The sequence below is a fragment of the Penicillium mononematosum genome (genome assembly GCF_028829835.1).
Source record: "Penicillium mononematosum strain IBT 11891 chromosome Unknown utg000005l:1.0-9366267.0:1.0-9372171.0, whole genome shotgun sequence".
Lineage (NCBI taxonomy): Eukaryota > Fungi > Ascomycota > Eurotiomycetes > Eurotiales > Aspergillaceae > Penicillium > Penicillium mononematosum.
The window spans coordinates 7,440,650-7,459,062 of NW_026643275.1; the positions used below are offsets into that span (position 1 = coordinate 7,440,650).

Here is an 18,413-nt window from a genome sequence, read left to right on the forward strand (position 1 = left end):
ATTAGTTCAATTAACCTGCATAAGCGGGCTAATCCGTCGGGCTAGACCTTGTAAATGCGCCTTAATATCTAATTTAAAACTGCTGCATCTGTGAACAAATCACATCAATGCATTTGCCGTCAACAATGCTGTCGTACGCCAACTGGTTCATTCATTCATAGCGCCTCGCAATTAGCAAATGATATCCCCCGTTTAATCCAACACCACGGTACCGAGCACTTCCAGCAAGTATAAATCAAGAGGGCATCACCGCTTCTTGTGCCTAGGATTATGAAAAATCTGCAAGGTCTGATGTGTGTTGTTTGACGAGTCTCTTGCCAGATTTGGAAGACCTCACAGTTAGGCCTTCGACGCCCGCATACAACAATCTGAGACCACACAAGCCCTACTTCAATCTTCCAATCCCCGATTTTCAAAAGTATTCTCTTCTTCAAATTTTCAATTTTTGAAATATCACACAATTTCTATCTATTGCCCCCCATTGCCTCCACGAAAAATGAGTCACCAAATACCCCCCACCTGAGCCTCCATTACTCCGCATACGCCCGATAAAGAGCCATGCCCTTGTCAGTCACAAAATCCAACGCAATACCCTGCCCCACAAAGAAAACATATCCCTCCTTTAGCTCGGCGGTCTGATTACCAGGGAATTTCATCTGACCACAACCCTTGGTAACAATCATCAGACTGGGCCCAAGAATGGCCTTGTGCGTCTCATTCTCCCCAGCGCCAAGGGTAGTACACAATACCGAGAATTCACTGATAGGCGGTGCGTAGACATCCGTCATGCCATGCATGCCCTTGTCACTCTTCCTACGCGGCAGCAGCGCATCCTGCGAATTATGCGGTACAAAGGTAAGAGCCTGTCCGAACAACTCGACGCTGTCGCGCTCTGCAGCCGGACAGAACCCCGTGTTGATGACGTTGTCTGACCGCGCCATACACTCCACGATATCACCTTCCAGGTAGGCGTGGATGCTGTCTGCGGGGACGAAGACGGAATCTCCCGGTCCCAGCGTCATGTAGTTCATCAGCAGGGCGGAGACCAGGTTTCCGTTATCCCCTTCGCCGTATTGCTTTGCCAGACGGGCCAGTAGGCCGGGGATGTAGGTGTATGCGCCGAATTGGGATTCCGGAATGGCTTGTAGGTCTTTACTGGTCTGTTCGACTTCCTTTGCCGGCGCGCTGAGTAGAGCCTTGCATACTTGGCGTAGGGTCTCGTCGTTGAATTCTCCTGATTTGGGGATGTATTTCGCCAGATGGTTCAGCTTGAATAGCGCTTCGATGTCTTTCAGGGGTTTCCAGCCGGCGAAGAGCTCGAATTTGGAGAGTGCAATTGCGATCTCTGGCTTGTGCATTGTGTCGCCAAACTCTTCGGGGTGTTCTTTGTTCAGTTGTGCGGCAAGCTTCAGATCTGGATGGATTTGTAGGGGCAGTGCTTTGCTGAAAGATAGAATCTGGAGTAATGTTAGTTATCGATGTGGTCGCACACTATAATTCTTGGCCTTTTCGCTTGCCTTTGGTAGAAATGGGATCTCCGGACCCCATCGGTCGTGGACGGACTTGCCCACTAGCTCGGGGTGCTTCTTCAGATACTCGCCGAGGTGCTCTCCCGTGGAAAGCAAGTAGGATGGGTTCGAAGGGTACGTACCCATCCACATCTGCTCAAGGGTCAACATGACTGTGCTTATACTAGTCAATTAATAATTGTCAGAAGCTTACTTCCGAATAATGCTGTGAGTCGTCAATTGGTCCATTGTTTGGTGTTTTAGACCACAGCTGGGCTGCAACCGATTCTTTTCCTTGCTTTCCCCAGCCGTCGTTCTATTAATCCAGAATTAGTATTGATGTAGGATATCTGGAGAGCATGTACTTGCCTTGACACCGCACCGAAGTTGGACTACTGCTTCTGCCATGGTCAAGATGATACTGAGATAATGAGTTTTTGTTTAGTAGTGTTTAGTAGTGTTTAATAGTGTTCAATGTCCAATTCGACAATTAAATTGAGCCAAACCGCTCCTGTATGGGGTTTTCTATTGGCTGAGGCAAAATACGTTGATATGTCGTCATGGTGATATTTCCAAGATCCGTTGAAAAATACCTGGCAGCACTTCCACCTGAATTCCATGATGAAATGGTGGAAAGATCCACCAATTGGAATGTTACCTAGGTATATCAGAATTGCTAGAAATTCACGCCACTAGAGGGCTAGGCACGATTGAGCCAGACGTTGAAGTAAATTCAAGGTCGACAATGAAGTAATATCATCCAAACTCTAAATGAAACTCACCTACATAAGCTAACTACTGACCACTGTTCTTAAACCCCTGCCTAAATGGTGAAAAAAGTAAATAAATGTTTCATTCTGAGGCGCTATTAGAAGGCCAATAACCGCTAAAGACGCTCAACACCGTGCAATGATGCTCAATAAAACCAAAACGCATCAACCGAAATGAGATAGACCCATTACTCGTAAAGATCATCAGGGTCAGGAACCATAGCCAATGTCATAGGCTTTGAGATTGAAGAAGCCCTCTTGCTATCAGCCGGAACAAAAGGCGACGTACGCCGTCTAGGCGGCAGCCCATAATTCCACCGCGAACTAGAGCTATCCGAGCTATCACGAAAGCTACTGGAGTGCAGACTGTGACGGTCCTCCTCGTAGTAGGTGCTCCCTCGGATGGCGGGAGTATATTGATCACGGTCGCGACCGCCGCTGTATCGCCGATCACTGAGACTCGGACAAGGAGCCGCGCCGCGAGTGGGGGCTGCGGGGCGAGTTGACAGAATGGCTGCGCGGAGTCTGACTGCCTGGTTGAAGATACCGTCCGTTGGTGGGAATGTACCTGAAGCGATTGCTGGGCTGGGTGGTCTTTTCGATTACTTCGGAGGTGTAGTCTTGTTGGATTGGTCGGTAGGCAAACTCATTTCGCTTTTGCTCGGAGCGGTGGGCGTCTCTTTCTATCTGGGTCTCGCCCCGCAGTTGTTTGGGACGCGAGGCGAGACGGACGGAGAGCCGGCCCGGTCGCAGGCTTCCGAGAGATAGTGAGCTCCGCCGTGAGCTTGTTGAAGCCGCACTGCATACGCTTCTGGCGTCGTCTTCCGGGTCCTCCTCGTTCAGTGGGCGGGGAGTCGGGTCTTGTGGAGAACAGCCGGGTACGTAGCCTGGCCCGTATGCTGATATCTCTTTGACGGGTCGATGGGGATTGTCGTACTGGCTCCATGAGCCATCTGTGGGCACGGAGATGGACACATCCCCCATCGAGCATGGAGAGGTTTCGGAGAGTCCGATTTGCGGAAGAGGGAAAGAGGTCCGTTGACGATTCCCGCCATGATGTGTGTGAGATAGTTGTGTGGTATTGACTCGTACTGCTCTGATATCGCCCCCCAGCAGAAGCAAAAAGTGACATTCGTCTAACGGGAGGGGAGTAATAATCGAGCGGGGAAGTATATGCCAGGGGTGATATTAATGCGTTCTAACGAGCACCAGCAAAGGTGACGAGTACCAGCCGACAAGTATGCAAGTTGGCAGAGCAACAGGACTTTGGTGGCTTTAATCCAAATGTCCTCCTGCAATGATCCAGAAACAAACGAGAAATGGCCGGGGATTGGGTAGTAGCCAGGATGGTGACGAACAAGGGTCGCGAGGGGAAATGGAGGGGTCTCCAACCGGATCCTTGCAAATAGCACTGGAGGCAAGCTGAAAACAACAAAAGAAAGCAGATCAAAAGCAAATCAAAGCAGATGCGAGTCCACCAGGGACTTTGGTCAAGCGGTCTGAAACTGGGAGAGGAAGCAACACACCATTTTCAACGGAAGGCGTCCGGATATAAAGCTTGGTCTCAGAACGGCGCTACTTGGAGAAACGTGTGAAGCGCTTTGAGCCAGCTGCTGGAGATCTCAATTCATTGTAGCTGTCGACGCCACCGACCAATAGGGCTTGTGCATTACCGCCGAGGCAGAGAGAGATCTGCAGCGCTTGACAGGGGGATTGTCCAAATGTTCCTTAATTAGGTTGCACATCAGCCGCTTTGGGGTCTTAAAATAGATGTCAATTAGCTGGCAATTCACATTCCCTGTTAGCTTGCAGCTTGCATAAATTAGTATTGGAAAGTATTCATCCACTTTATGTGCTTCATCTCTTGTTTAGTCTTTATTATAACTGTTTCATAAAGTATACTACGATGGATCATTTCAGTCTGGAATGTGTAAAGAAAAAACTGATGTTAGTTTCCATTTTCTGAGTTCAATTTGGTATCTTTTACATAGGGTAATTTTATGCTGAGCAATTACTTTCGAGGGGCTACATATATGCAGGCTGAATGTAACACACCATAAACAAAGCTAATTAATGGTATTTATAGAAATTCCCATTAATATGAAACTGTACTTAAATGTACTTACTAATGCGGCATACAACCTTCCAAGGTTGGAATCATTGAACGTGACGCCTCCACAGACCTCGTTCAGGATGTGCTCCTTCTCGTCTTTGTTGTAAGTGAATGTGTATAGGGATAGTGGATGGTCAGTCGAAGAGACGCTGAAGAAGAGTTCGAGAATGGCCGAGCTCAAAGCAGTTTCCGACGAATAGTTTCTTTATAGTCCACTGAAGGCAAGTAGGCTGATTCAAATATTTTTCAAAATACGCCTAAATAACTATAGTATACATGGATCAATTTGATGCACTGGATACAACCAAGAAGAAATTGTATTCCATGGAAATAAAGAAAATAACAAGAGTGAAAAGAGGTGAAAAGCAATTTGATGGCATGGCCCGAGGAGAGTCGGTCGTGGACGCTGATCAAGAGCCTGAACAAGACTTAGTACGATCGGCACGTCCACTTGTAGTCATTATTCCAACCCCGTCAGAATCAATTCGAGAGTTTACAAATATCCAGAGCTAAGAATCAATGAAAAGAATGGCATTCCTGCCACTAAGACGCAGAAGAGCCGCCCGAAAATGGGAAGGCTCATCTGTGCCAGAGACTCGAGCATGAGTTTGCGCTCGGAATCACTAGTGGAGTATCATCGAAAAGAACCTGGCGGGCTCAGACAAGGTGTGAATGTCGAACGCATAATTCCGGGTACCCTCGTACACGTGGAGACACGACATCCTTGTTTCATTTAGGTAACTTTGATGTCGCTAATCTCGGCTAGTGTGGGAAGCTGCATTGATTCGAACCCAGGCCTCGCCGAGGCTGGTGACAGCCGATTGAAGATGCCGTAGATCAATGCTATGCGGTATGGCGTGATGGAATGGACAAAGAAAGATGATCCTCAACTGGCAGCTGGATAATACAAATGGGCGGTAATTCGTGGCCAATAGCCATGTGGCCAGTTGATGGCGATGGCTCCTGGGATTCGTCCTTGTAAGGGATATCGGATCCAAATGATTGAGCATCGTCGTCCAGATTACCGGGAACATCGAGGTTAGAGAACCACGGATAGATTGAGTCAGTAGCCGGCGTAGAGGTGGGGCCAAGGGGCTCGGTGTTGGCATTTGCATTGATATTCGTAGTGGCAGCCGTGTTTACAACCGCAGGGTTGTTTTAGCTGTTAGTTTGTTATTAGGTGGTTAAGCCGACATTAGGACACGCAATTGAGGTTCACCGTGTCTAGTGGAGCTAGGATTTGCATGATGAATAGCCGTGGTCAAATAGGAAGGTAAAAGGGGCCACAACTCTATTATTAGTGCTTTGAGGCGAGATAAACGTCTTCATCCGAGAGCTTTGTGCCGTTTTGTGGCTCGACCCAGCTGGGGTGGTTCGAAGAGTGCACGCAGATGGGCTTTGTCAATGGGGAGTCAGTGAGGGTGAGAGTTGTCCCGAATCCACCATCAATCATGTCTTTCTCATTCGGGGTGATAAGGCCGCTGCGTCCCCAGTCACTAATGCACTTTGCAAACCAGCGTTGAATGAAATCATGAATCAGGGCAGGCATCTTCAGACAAACGCAGTGCCCCGGCCCATGTATCTGACGAGATACTCTGTTCTTTGGGCACCCGTTCCGTCTGCCCTAGGTCGACCAACGTTTCTGACGTGGCGCGCTATGGTTGACTGCACAGCTTGTGGTCCGACGTCAGGCAGCTGGGAGGGCTCTGGGTATCGTTTTGCGTAAACCTTCAGCTCCGATTCCTGTGATGGAGTAGTCGACGGAGACGCCTCGAGGCGGGGAACGAGCAGCGGAAGCGTAGGGCTCGTGGCCCTCAGGAGGCGGGGTGCAAGGGTTACCGGTGGACGGTAAACTGGGGAGTTCCCAGGTTGTGGGTAGGCATGGCGAGAATCCGGCTAGCCTTCGATGGGGACAGCCCGTCTCTGTTCGATCTTTTAGCACTCGCTTATACGAAAGTCCGTATCTTCCAACATCATGGTAACAACCAAGAAGCACGCGTCGACGGTGTACGTTTAAATTGGTAGACGCCGGCGACGGCTAGGTAGCTTCGTGGGGAGTTTGGCAGCTTTGGGAGGTCCTCCTCGCTGCCATTTCTTTCCTGGCTGACGTTGTCGGCGACCCCTTGGTTGGCAGAGCTTTCCTCGTGCTCTGTTGCGCGTCTTGAGCCAAGTGCTCTTGATCCTTCAGGGACTCTCCGATGTCATTCAGCAGCCGACTCATCTTCATGCGAACGGCCATCTTTCGCCCTGCCAAGTGCGTTGCAGATTGCTTCTTAGTTGAACTGCAGGAAACAAGGGTCAGTATAAGATTCTAAAGCATGCGCGAGCTACATGAGATATAACACACCTTTGCTTCCCGTCACTTTGGAGATCTTGGTAGGGGAAGGCTTAAGAAACTAAGAAACAGCAACATGGTGGTCCGAGGATACACGAAAAGAATCACACTGCTACGTCTTCTTCTCTCGGTGGCCCACGGCGTTGAATCCGTACTTCTGTTGCAGGCGGATATATCGCATCCGGCTAGCCGGCTGGTTGATACCGAGGATTGCTACAGCCACCTTGTGGTCCACCTGTAGTGAGACTTGGTTAGTATGATGTACAATCCAGCTGCTAGGTACATGTATGAAGTAGCAGATAACTAACCTTGACATCGTTCAGAAGAGTCACGAGGAAAGCTTTGTGAGAGACCTTGGGGACGAAGAGGGTAAACAATGCTTTGAATGAAACGATGCGACAAGTGATAGAGATAGGTGAGAGTGTGAAGTATAAATAGAAAAGGGACATTGACGTTTTTATCTACAAGGTCTTTGAGCAAACATTGTCTAAGCAAATGTGGGGACATTTCCATCAAGTAAGCTATGGGATAGCGATACCTAGGTCTCGCGGCAAAGTAAATATATAAGAGCAGTTATATATAGAGGCATAGCAAGAACTAAGCTAAAAGGATCGGTGATCCTATATTGAATAGCAATGGACAGAGGAATTTGAAACCGCGAGGTGTAGAGGTAGAGATGGAGATGATGATGATAATGATGATGATGACAAGGAGACAGATAATAGAAACAAGAGAGTGAGGTGTGTGCATGTAATTATATGGTGAGTTTCTCAGCAAGTGTATACACTATGCAATAACTAAAAAAGGAATTATTGATTCTTTCAAGAGCAAAATAAGCGGCCTGTATGCCGCTATCAGAGCCTGGTCTCTTAGACACATTTTAGAGACAAACATCTAGCTATAGGGCGAGATAATGAATTTAGATAGTACACTCTGAAAGTCAGGTTTATATCACTCTAGTCCACTACGTATAGGATAATGTAGGTATATTGATCTATGTAGATGGCAATAGACTATAGCGCTATGAAATTACATTTAGACCTAATCTTGGATGAATGACGATTATTAAGAGAATTCTAATGTGTGAGTGGGAAATCTGTCTTATTGTTGCATATCATGTCCTTCCCCTCCCCCCTAAGTCATAAAAGTGTGTCACATCCCAGCCACAGCTATGCTATGGCCATTGTGCCTAGTCTACATCTGGCCGTCTACTGGACTCGGTTCTCGGCCAGCCTTCTCATCGGCCTCGCCCTCGGTGGCATCGGTCTCATTGGCAGGAGCTGCCTTCTTCTCCCCGGTAGGCTTCTTGTTGCAAGCGGTAGCGTCCTTCTTCACTCGGCGACCCACGGCCTTAAATCCGTGCTTTTGGTGGAGGCGGACATATCGCATCCGGCTGGCGGGCTGGTTGATACCGAGGATTGCTGCAGCCGCCTTGTGGTCGACCTGTATTGAGACTTGGTTAGTGTGATCTACAATCCAGCCTTTACACGTATCAAGTAGCAGATACTGACCTTGACATTATTGAGAAGAGTCAGCAAGAAGGCCTGAAGACCTTGGGGACGTTGGCCTTGGTCTCCTCCGAGACTACATTCTCGACCTTGACGGGGGCCTTCACGTTCAATTTGGGTTGGTCAAGATGCAAAGCACGCTTCACTGCAAAACCAGCGAAGCCAAGCTATCAACCCTCGATAACACTCTCCCATCTACGGTCCCTAACAACCGCGTCACCACCAAACCCAGCCTCCATCGCCAAAGAAGGCGGCAAATCCTCCAGTCTAGTCCCCCAGTCACTCTCCTCCTTTCCAAGAACAAGAACCAGCTCCCTTCCCTCCGTGAAGAAATCATGACCGATCCAATTCCGCGTATAAGGCTTTCCATCCAGAATAGCAGACTGAATAAACCCATTCCCACCAGCCGCACCGCCAGTAGCATTAGCCGTATTGAACTCTGTCCAATTAATCGTCTTGACCGTTGCCGTCTTCCCCGTCAACGGAGAAACAATACTAACAGACTCGAAAAACGGCACTGTCAGTAGATACACGCTCTGTCCCGGATTCGGGAATAATCCCATCATCGCCATGGCGACGAACGAGCCCATTGCGCCCGAGTCGTCGTTGCCCGGTAGTCCGGCTGGCGTTGGCGAGAAATAGTCTGGGATATAGGTTCGCACTCGGGAGGTGGATTTTGCCGGTCGGCCTGCGTAGTGGTATTGGAAGACTGTTAGGAAGGCAGGCTCGTTGCCGATGTAGGTTATGTTCTGGTCGTGGAGGTAGTCGAGGCGGGTGATGAAGTTCGTCGGGCCGCCGAGGAGGGTTATTAGGGTCTGCATGTCATGGGGGACGAAGCTGGGGTTGGTTAGAAGGGTTGAGGCTTGGGTTGGGAATACAGGTGGAACTTGGGTGGGAGCAAGCTTACAATTGATACTCCCAGATGCTGGATTCGAAGGTTTCGCCTGCGGTGTTTTGCAGTGAGCAGGCGCGTCCGCTCTGGTCGATGTTCGAGCATGCGAGAGGATCTTGGTCGCCCCATGTCCCATTTAGATGCTTTGGTTGGAAGAAACCGGTAAAGCCAGTGTCCTTGTTTTGCCAGAGAGAGGCTTGGTCTTTCTTGAATAGGTTTTGCCAGTATCGGGATCTTCTCTCGTACCGCTCTGCATCGGCTGTCTTGTTCAGGCCACGAGCCATTTGCGCTATGGCGAAGTCGTTGTATGAATACTCGAGTGTGCGGGAGATGCTGCGTGTCATTGTGCCAAATCCCTCGTAGTCGAAGTCTTCCACAGGTATATAGTGTAGGTCCTTCCAGCTGCGTAGACCGCCGCGGCCTTCGCTGGACCAGTCGTATGGCTCCTCCTCGGCGTCCTTTTGTACGGCTGCGTACCCGGCATCCCAGTCGATGCCATCCTTGAGGCCTTTTAGGTAGACGTCTGCCAGGACGTTGTCTGCGTTTGAACCGCCTTGTGTGTATCCTTTGCACAGTGACATGCGGCAGTCCGGCAGCCAGCCTAGATGCCGCTGGGTATCAATGAGTGAGCGCACCATCTGCATTACCGAGGAAGGATCGAAGATAGTGAGGAATGGAATTTGGGAACGGAAAGAATCCCAGAGACAATAGAACGAATCAAAGTAAGGCTCGCTGCTCTGCCAGAGCGGGTTCTCGCCTGTGTAGTTCTGGGGATTGATCATAGTCCTGTAGATCCCACTGTAGAAATTGGTCAGAACGGATGCATCGATGTTTGTTCGTGAGACACGGATCGGACGCATTTTTTCGGCCCATTTGTCGACTGCTGTTTGGCGAGTTGCATTGAAGTCGAAGTGTGGAATCTCAGACTCAGCATGGACGCAAGCTTGCTCTGTGCTCATGAAGCTGATGCCAACTCGAGCGAGGACCGTATTGTCTGGGGCAGACTCGAAGCGGACAAATCCACCACCCTGCGGACTGTCAGCCGTCTCTGCATACAGGAAGAAAGTTATTCGACTCACTGGAAGTGGATATCCATTGATACTACGCGAGATTTTCAAATCATGAACACCAGCACTAGCACGAGAATTGACAAAAATACCACTATCTCGCTGGGGAGCAACGCTTTTGAAGTCCGCGCAGAAATGCATAACGTACGTTCCTGATCCAAAGCTAGGGGCGAACCGCGCATCACCGGTCATACGGCCCGTTGTCCTATCCACCGATATGGTCGCATTGTCCTCACGAGAGTTCGACAGATCGGTGAGATCCAGCAAGATCAATGGGCTTGTGTCTTTATCATTTGGGAACTGGAATCGGAATAGGGACGTATGGTGTGCAGTTGTCATATCAACCCGGACGCCCGATGCCAGCTCTATAGCAAAGTATCCAGGGTGTGCTTGGACTGAGTCGGGCTTATACTTTGTCTTTCGTTGGTTCTTTGGATAGACACAGCCATTCACATCATCGCCGGGGCATTTTGCATAAGGGAAGAGAGGGAAATTGCCTAACGAAGGACTGCCCCCAGTGCCAGAGTCGTGCATGCTGGAGAATCCGGTGACACTGCCGCCTTCGTAGGCAAAGCCTCCTTGATTGCTTCCTGAGTCTGTGTCGGCGACGGCTTTCGCCATGCCATATGGTAGCGAGGCGCCTGGAAATACATTTCCTGGGAGAATTGGTTGTTAACATGAGGTTGGACATTTTTGTTGTTCGAATTTACCTCCGTTGGCACTACCAATCAAGGGATTGATATATTGTAGGACATCGTAATCATCCACTGTGGAGGTATCTGCAGCACTAACTAAGACGCAGCTGGTTAAAAATAACGAAACTAGTAATTTATATGTCGACATTGTCTAGGTTCAGTAAGGATGAGCACAGTCTAAGTTGAATTAAAATGAGCGCGTTGGGCAAGTCTGCTATTTAGATACTCCCCTTCATCCCGCACCTGGAATGCATGCCCCTCGCGATCCCTGAGTGTTGCATTCCGGTCTGCATATTCCCCGGCAGTATATCGATTCGGGGTCTCATGTCGAGGGTAGTGCAAGGATGAACAGGAAGTTGATTGGTGAGACTCGTGTACCCGGAATGACAGGATTGAGAAACAGTCCAAGGCAAGCCTGATTAATATAGTAAGGCTTTGTGACAATATGTTCCATTACCCATTCATCAAAAGCCTCGTTCATTCTGAGAATACTCTAACAAAGAAGTTGTATTTCCTCAGAAGCTCCTGGAAGTTCAAAGTTCACTATCAGGTAAAGGTAAACATTCCGTTTTGATAGTACTAAGAAAGAATAAAAAGGACCGCCATGTAGCATCAAGGGCATGAGTTTGATTATTTATTTATTAATTCATAGACTTTCAATATAAAATACTACGTAACCTCTCTGACATGTGACTTGCATACAGAAGTATGTGAAACGCAGTTATGACAGCTAAGTCTTCTTATTCTCATAGCTATAACGCTAGGAAGAAGTATCTGTAAAACATACATTAAGGAAATATCCAAAGGATGACTAAAAGACAAAGGAAAAGGACATACAAAGACCACTAAAACAGATATAACAAGGGCGTAGGAACGCCAAACTACTTGTATTCTTCTATACTACCATATGTGTATATGTATATATATGAGTCGGGTGGGAAGGAGAACTGAGAGATGGACAGGATATGGAATGCACGATGGGATTGTCTTAACCTCAGCCATTTGATCACCTTTCCCAGAAGCCCAAAGACCACAAACACTTCATCCCATTCAACCCACCTTTTCTAAGATCGCCGGATCTGATCGTGCCCGGGGCACAAGAATACTCCTCGCGCTCTCTAGAGGATATATACGATGCAATAAAAGAGTGGAAGGCCGAATTCCAGGGGCATACACTCCACGGGCATATCTGTCTCAAAGACAGTTGCAGCTAGTTACGGAGGATGTGAAGCGCTATATGCATTGGTCATGACAATACCGATGTGGAACCGGGTATAATCTTGCCTGAGGATATCAGACCATCTACAGCGCTGGCAGCTTCGTGGCTAAATGGTCTGCTCAAGAACCAAGATAGTCTTAGGAAAGGTGAGAGGTACAAGACATTACTGCCTCAAGTCCCACTGCTGATTTCCGTAATTTAGCTGATCGGCCCGAAACCCTGGCTCATCTTGGCCTTAACTGCCAGGGCCGGGAAGGGTGCTTGACGGACAAGTGCTCGGGACGCAGGTGTGCCCACATAGCACGATAATCTCGTACGAGACGGGTTTTCTGTACAGGAGGACAAGTGGCTCAAAAGAACAGTTCGGGCTCAAAATTCCATTGGTACAGGGAGGACAAAGCCAATTTTATCCCTATCAATCACGGGTGCTGTTGGCTTAGTCCTCAAGCTGCTGGGCTCAAGCTATGCGGACAAGTTGCTCGAAGCCTCCAGAGATGCCTATACAGAATCCGAAATGAACAAAGCATGCGGTGATGCGGATAGCACTGGCTTCGGAAAAACCAAACAAAGCTTGCTCGCAACATTGCTGGTTTCCATCCTACGGACAAAAAATAAGCCCAACATGCTTATTGTTCATCTTCGCTGGCAAGGCCGTATGCCTCAACGTGCTTATTGTAGAGCCTAAGGAAAATGGCATTGAAGTCCAGAGTAGCCCAGGCCTTGGGCTACATGGGTGAGTATCCAACAATGTCTCCCATGCTATATACTGGAAATCTCACCCGTTTAAGCTTGTGTGCATCGGAAGTGGAAGGAATTCCCCAAGAGGGACTCGACGGATCAACGTTTTGGTTTCTAAAGATCTCCAACGATTCAGAGGTTCGTCAAGCGAAGGATAATATCGAGGGAAAGGAGGATGATGCCAAAAATTGATACTGTCCCTTAATTCATGTGACAGTCGTGAATTTCGATCTTATGCTGTTCATGGTAGTGCAAGTGGCTATATGCCTGTATCCCCATATTAACGGAGAAAAGTGAACCTTGGAAGTAACAAATGGAGTTAATAATACACCTCTTCAGCCCTGGAGGCTTAGTTATACTATTATTCCAAACGGCTATTCGCAAATTCAATCGCCGACAGCTGTTCTCGTTGTAAGATCCCCCGAATCCCCGGCCCCCCACCGGAAGTTATACAAGCTCGGAACTCGTCAGATGAACAGAAACCACAATTCAACTCCCAAGGATGGTCTCAGCAGAAGAACAAAAGGTATTTCACTTGCATATCCAACTGTATGGAATGAATTACTAACATGAGAAGACAATCAACGCGCTCCAGGCAAACTGGATCTGGATTCCAAACTGGACTGACTCTTCAAACGCGAACACAGCGGGCAAGATAGTTCACTTTACCCAGAACGTTAATTTGTCATCCCGACCGACGAAATCAGTACTGCATTTCTCAGCCGACACGCGTTACAAGCTCTATGTGAATGGGAAGCATATTGCCGTTGGACCGACTCGCAGCAGTCCTTTGATCTGGTACTATGACACGCTGGACATTGCGCCCTACCTAGAAGAGGGACAGAATGAGATTCGATTTGTGGTTGTCCGATACTTCGCGACCTCGAGGAGCGCAATACCCTTTGTGAGGACGCCTCTTCCAGGCCTAACAGTTATTGGAAATATTGAGACAGGCGAGGAGGTCGTCAACCTTGCTTCTTCCAAGGGTTGGCTGGCATCCGTGGATGAAAGTATTCAGTTTCCCATGGGGTTGGCTGACGATGTGTTCCTTCATGTAAGACTGACTAGGATCGAAGCACTCCTGAATTACACTGATATTTCTTCTATAGATCAGCGAGCGCATCTCTCCTACAAACCCCAGTCCTTCTGTTACACCGATTGCCTACAAGATAAAGACACTCAATGGCGACATCCCGCCGTGGAATTTGCGTCCACGCTCTATCCCCATGCCCGAGTCAACGCCAGCCGTCATAAAAGCCATCAGAGCATGCGACAGTGCGACCGAGGCCAGAAATTGGACGGCTTTCTTTGCAAATAACCACTCTCTCGCCCTTCCTGCAGGCTCAACTCATACGGTTGAAGTGCAAGCAGATGTCCATTCCACCGCGTTCCTTCGATGGGCCTTCAAGGCAGCCAAAAGCACTTCTAATATCACACTCAAAGTGATATACTCAGAAGGCTATGAGCTCGAGCCTCGGTCGTACCCTTTCTTCCGCTCCAAGGCCGACCGACTGGATGCAAGTGTCGGCCACATTATCGGACCATACGATGAGGTGACATTCGATCTTCCCAACGCCAAAACTGTCATCTACGAGCCATTCTGGTTCAGAACCTTCCGCCTCCTAAAGATCAAGATCACTGTGGGGGCTGAGCCAATCGAGTTGGTATCTTTCGATGCTACTCAGGTCAACTACCCCATGGCCGTCAAAGCCAGCTGGAAGGAGCCCGGCGATGCCCACAGCGAGCAGATCTGGGACGTCTCTATCCGGACAATGCGAAACTGCATGTTCGACGGTTACTCCGACTGCCCTTTCTACGAACAATTACAGTAAGCCTCACGAATTCCCAATTCCACACCCGACTAACAACCCAGATACTCCGGAGATAGCCGCTCCGTCGGTCTATTCCACTATCTCCTCTCAGGCGACGACCGATTAATGCGTCAGGCAATTACAAACTTCGCTGCTTCAGTCACACCCGAAGGCCTCACACAGTCCCGCTTCCCCTCACACGTACCGCAACTCATAGCCGGATTCTCGCTGTATTGGATCCTGCAGGTCTGCGATCACCACCTATACTTCGGCGATACCCGCTTTGCGCGAAGTTTCATCCCGCGCATCGACGGCATCCTTGACTTCTTCGATGCCCACGTCGACGAACTAGGTCTAGTCAGCGGACTACCTGACGTCGTCTGGCAATATGTTGACTGGGTGACGACCTGGGGTGCCACGGACGAGCATCCTGACAAAGGAGTTCCGACCTCCGGACGGAAGTCCAATAGACACACTTATTTCAGTATGCTGTATGCGTGGGTTCTGCAGAAAGTTGCTGGTCTAGTGCGTGATGTTGGTCGGCCGGGCCATGCTGCTGAGTATGAAGCGAGGGCGGCATCGCTACTTGGAGCTATCCGGGCTCATTGCTTTGATGGACAATTCTTCACCGACTCGACCGCTGATGTTGCCGATGAGCTGTCGTATTCTCAGCACTGCCAGGTCTTCGCTGTGATCTGTGGAGCAGCGAGGGCGGAGGACTCTGCGCGGATCTTGACCGAATCATTTACAAATGATCGCTTCTCAAAGTGTTCGTATATGATGCGATTTTATGCTTTCCGGGCACTTGCTTTGGCTGGTGAGGATTTGTACGAGTCGTTCTGGGAGAGGATGTGGGCTCCGTGGCGGGGGATGCTGGCGAATAATCTTTCCACTTGGGAAGAGGATGATGTCAGACAGAGGTCTGATTGCCATGCTTGGGGGAGTGTGCCAATCTATGAGTATTGTACTGAGCTGGCGGGTGTTCAACCCGTCGCTGCTGGGTCGTCGAAGATATCTTTCAGGCCTAGACTTCGGTTGACTGAAGCGTTGGAAGCTAAGGTGGCGCTGGGTAAGGATAATCTAGCTACCGTCTCGTGGAAGCTCTCTGAAAAAGAGAAAGTTGTGGAGCTTAGGCTTGAGAAGGCGGTTGAGGTTATGAGTCGATTGCCGGGAGGAAAGGAGGAAGGACATGGGGTTGTCGATCATCTCAGCCTTGTTTTTAAAGAGTAGAATTAACTACTCCTGGCAAGAAATTGTCAGAGCTCTTATTCAAGTTGATAGATAATGAATCAATGGTGTCCCGGTTTATATTGGTCATTCAGCGAGGAAGGATGGAAGAGTCTACATCCTAGTGGACACAACAGTCAACAGATACGATAATATAGTTCAATTCCAATATCAAATAGCCCATAGCGTACTATTCTATTATTTTCTCTTGCTTTCCTTTCGTCTTAAGCTGTAATTACCATCTCATGGTCCTCGCGTTGCTCATTTGAGCGCAGCTGCACTTCAGTGACATAGCCCTTGAATTTCCGAAGGTTGACCTTCTTCTCGAACCTGGAAAATACAACGTGTTATGTAACTCCTTAAAGGAATGTGGTAAAAGGCTGACATACATTTCATCAATCTCAGCCGGTGTTCGGCGTGTCACTTCTGGAAGAATGAACCAAGCAATGGCTACTGCAAATGTGCCTGTGCCAGCAAAGCTGGGAGAGAGAGCTGTCAGTATTCTGCAATGGAAGACTAGACTCGAACATGATGAAACAAAACTAACAAAAAACCAGTTTTGACACCCCAGTGTGAGACAGGTTCATTATTGATCATCAAAGGCGTGCAGAAACTAAACATGGTAGCGAGCATGTTCGAGGAGGCAAGAGCCCAACCGGCAGTCTTTGCACGCAAGCGTTGCTGGGGAATCTCAGCGGCGTAGGCATAGCCAATAGCCGATGCACCTGTGGTGGACAAAGTTGCCAAACAGGCGAAGAAGATCTAGGTACAGTGAGCAAGTCGCCAAATATGCAGGCTGTATATTTCAGAAGGACTTACTAGAAGTGAACTCGTCGATGGCTTGGTATAATCGAAGCAACCAATAATTCCGAGACACAAAAGTGACACGGATGTTACTGCATAGGGGTAGATGGTCAACGGACGACGACCAAACTTGTCCGTAGTGACGGCGGTCATCATCATAGATATCAACTGCACACAAGATAGAATAACTGTTACCATGAACGGGTCATCGCTGCCAGCATATTGGACTGTGGCGATATTAGCAGCGTGAAAGAAGGCATAGACAAATAGTACCCACAGAAATATGTAGCGTAGGTGTTAAACACGGACAAGCCCACAAGCTGCTGGGTAATCTTCGGCCAAGCAGCAATACAGAAACGAAGGCGATTGCGGCCTTGGAAAACAGCCCATATTCCCTCCTCGGAGTTACGCTCTGCAACGAGACGCTCCTCTGCAATGGTGGCAGTCATGACTTCCTGAAGGATGTTAGAACTTCGTTCAAATACGATCAGGGAAACGCTGACATACAATCTGTTCGTCGATGCTGTAGCCCTCAACATTGCCATTGCACCTAGTTAGGACTTTGGCTGCCTTGTCAATCTTGCCTTTGCTCACCAGCCACCAGGGTGATTCTGGGATGAAGGCGAAGATGAGGATAATGATACCAACCATAGCCCACTACCGTACGAGGCAGTTGTCAGTGACTATCTTGACAATAAAGGATAACGAGAGACATAGGGCACCACGAACCTGTGTATAGATAGGGACTCGGAATTCATATGGGTCCTGTGCGCTGAGTTTCTGGAGTGCCACTGAAGCGAAGATTTGACCGACAACAAACCAGCTAAAACAAGTCAGTAAAAACGCAGAGTTGCCATACTCTCAACTCACAAACTGTATGCGTTGATATAGAAACCTCGCAACTGGGTCGGGGCAATTTCGGACAAGTAGAGAGGCAAGGTGGATTGCAGCATACCAACACCCATTCCAGAGAAGAGTTTCGCTGCAAGCCAATGATCCCATCTTGTTGCAAAAGATTCAATAAAAATGCTCACAACAATGTCCAGCCAGATTATGTAGAACGCGATCTTCCGACCGAACTTTTCGGTGGCATATTGTAGGAGCTGGAGAGTGGTTAATCACTTTTCAGAGCAGCCGTGGAGGTCCGAAAGACATACAACTTGGCCAACAGTTTGACCGGCGGATTGGACACCACCCAGGCAGAGATATATTTGCCTGCGATGATCGATGTTCCCGGGGAAGCCATTTGTCGAATGAAACCTTTGTTGGAGACAATACCGGCGTTAAGATTAATTTCTGCGATTCGATCAGTATCATCTGAAGCCACCTGAGCAACAGCTTCAAAAAGGTAGTGGCTTACGATACCCATCCAGCGATGCGCTAAACGCCGCAGTCATCGCAATCAGCGATACGGTCTTGAACCGTCGTGCGCACTGCCAGACACCAATGTCCTCTTCGCGAGATCGCATGATGGGCCCCATGCTCTTGGTAGGCATGCCATCTCCCTGGTCGGAAGAAACATTCTCAATATTTTCAGCGTGGGGCTTGGAAACATCCATCGTAGAGAGAAGTAGTATGTGCCCAAGGAAAAAGAAAGATTGCAAGCTCTAAGCAAACGACGATGAGTAGCTAGTAATCTTTATATTATTTCCAGCTCTTTGACCGAGGTTATAGCGGCAGGGATTGGTTTGCTAACTCTATTATCGACATGCAGCTTAGCTACATA

The 18,413-nt window shown here is 48.7% G+C and overlaps 9 protein-coding genes across 9 annotated transcripts; 2 read left to right on the plus strand and 7 right to left on the minus strand.

The window, feature by feature from the left end:
* Positions 1-530: 530 nt before the first annotated feature.
* N7519_011024 (uncharacterized protein) lies at positions 531-1,916 on the minus strand (the record flags this gene model as incomplete). Its single annotated transcript, XM_057297797.1, has 4 exons — positions 531-1,457; positions 1,491-1,661; positions 1,723-1,824; positions 1,878-1,916. The coding sequence occupies 4 exons, from the start codon at positions 1,914-1,916 to the stop codon at positions 531-533; spliced, it is 1,239 nt and encodes a 412-aa protein (XP_057145679.1).
* Positions 1,917-2,466: 550 nt separating this feature from the next.
* N7519_011025 (uncharacterized protein) lies at positions 2,467-3,262 on the minus strand (the record flags this gene model as incomplete). The annotated part of the gene is made up of 2 exons (XM_057297798.1): positions 2,467-2,803; positions 2,826-3,262. 2 exons carry the CDS (start codon positions 3,260-3,262, stop codon positions 2,467-2,469), a joined length of 774 nt encoding a protein of 257 aa, XP_057145680.1.
* Positions 3,263-5,234: 1,972 nt separating this feature from the next.
* Positions 5,235-5,637, minus strand: N7519_011026 (uncharacterized protein; the record flags this gene model as incomplete). Its single annotated transcript, XM_057297799.1, has 2 exons — positions 5,235-5,486; positions 5,611-5,637. 2 exons carry the CDS (start codon positions 5,635-5,637, stop codon positions 5,235-5,237), a joined length of 279 nt encoding a protein of 92 aa, XP_057145681.1.
* A 51-nt stretch (positions 5,638-5,688) lies between these two features.
* On the minus strand, positions 5,689-6,630 carry N7519_011027 (uncharacterized protein; the record flags this gene model as incomplete). The annotated part of the gene is made up of 4 exons (XM_057297800.1): positions 5,689-5,887; positions 5,986-6,204; positions 6,231-6,314; positions 6,500-6,630. 4 exons carry the CDS (start codon positions 6,628-6,630, stop codon positions 5,689-5,691), a joined length of 633 nt encoding a protein of 210 aa, XP_057145682.1.
* Positions 6,631-6,838: 208 nt separating this feature from the next.
* Positions 6,839-7,175, minus strand: N7519_011028 (uncharacterized protein; the record flags this gene model as incomplete). The annotated part of the gene is made up of 2 exons (XM_057297801.1): positions 6,839-6,961; positions 7,035-7,175. 2 exons carry the CDS (start codon positions 7,173-7,175, stop codon positions 6,839-6,841), a joined length of 264 nt encoding a protein of 87 aa, XP_057145683.1.
* A 745-nt stretch (positions 7,176-7,920) lies between these two features.
* On the minus strand, positions 7,921-11,036 carry N7519_011029 (glycoside hydrolase family 92 protein; the record flags this gene model as incomplete). Its single annotated transcript, XM_057297802.1, has 5 exons — positions 7,921-8,237; positions 8,410-9,071; positions 9,142-10,154; positions 10,206-10,849; positions 10,904-11,036. 5 exons carry the CDS (start codon positions 11,034-11,036, stop codon positions 7,921-7,923), a joined length of 2,769 nt encoding a protein of 922 aa, XP_057145684.1.
* A 1,818-nt stretch (positions 11,037-12,854) lies between these two features.
* Positions 12,855-13,037, plus strand: N7519_011030 (uncharacterized protein; the record flags this gene model as incomplete). The annotated part of the gene is made up of 1 exon (XM_057297803.1): positions 12,855-13,037. One exon carries the CDS (start codon positions 12,855-12,857, stop codon positions 13,035-13,037), a length of 183 nt encoding a protein of 60 aa, XP_057145685.1.
* A 310-nt stretch (positions 13,038-13,347) lies between these two features.
* On the plus strand, positions 13,348-15,886 carry N7519_011031 (putative rhamnosidase B; the record flags this gene model as incomplete). The annotated part of the gene is made up of 4 exons (XM_057297804.1): positions 13,348-13,371; positions 13,423-13,899; positions 13,955-14,673; positions 14,719-15,886. 4 exons carry the CDS (start codon positions 13,348-13,350, stop codon positions 15,884-15,886), a joined length of 2,388 nt encoding a protein of 795 aa, XP_057145686.1.
* A 221-nt stretch (positions 15,887-16,107) lies between these two features.
* N7519_011032 (uncharacterized protein) lies at positions 16,108-18,246 on the minus strand (the record flags this gene model as incomplete). The annotated part of the gene is made up of 10 exons (XM_057297805.1): positions 16,108-16,213; positions 16,273-16,362; positions 16,431-16,645; positions 16,703-16,914; positions 16,965-17,142; positions 17,195-17,344; positions 17,417-17,510; positions 17,558-17,790; positions 17,841-17,983; positions 18,048-18,246. 10 exons carry the CDS (start codon positions 18,244-18,246, stop codon positions 16,108-16,110), a joined length of 1,620 nt encoding a protein of 539 aa, XP_057145687.1.
* Positions 18,247-18,413: the final 167 nt, after the last annotated feature.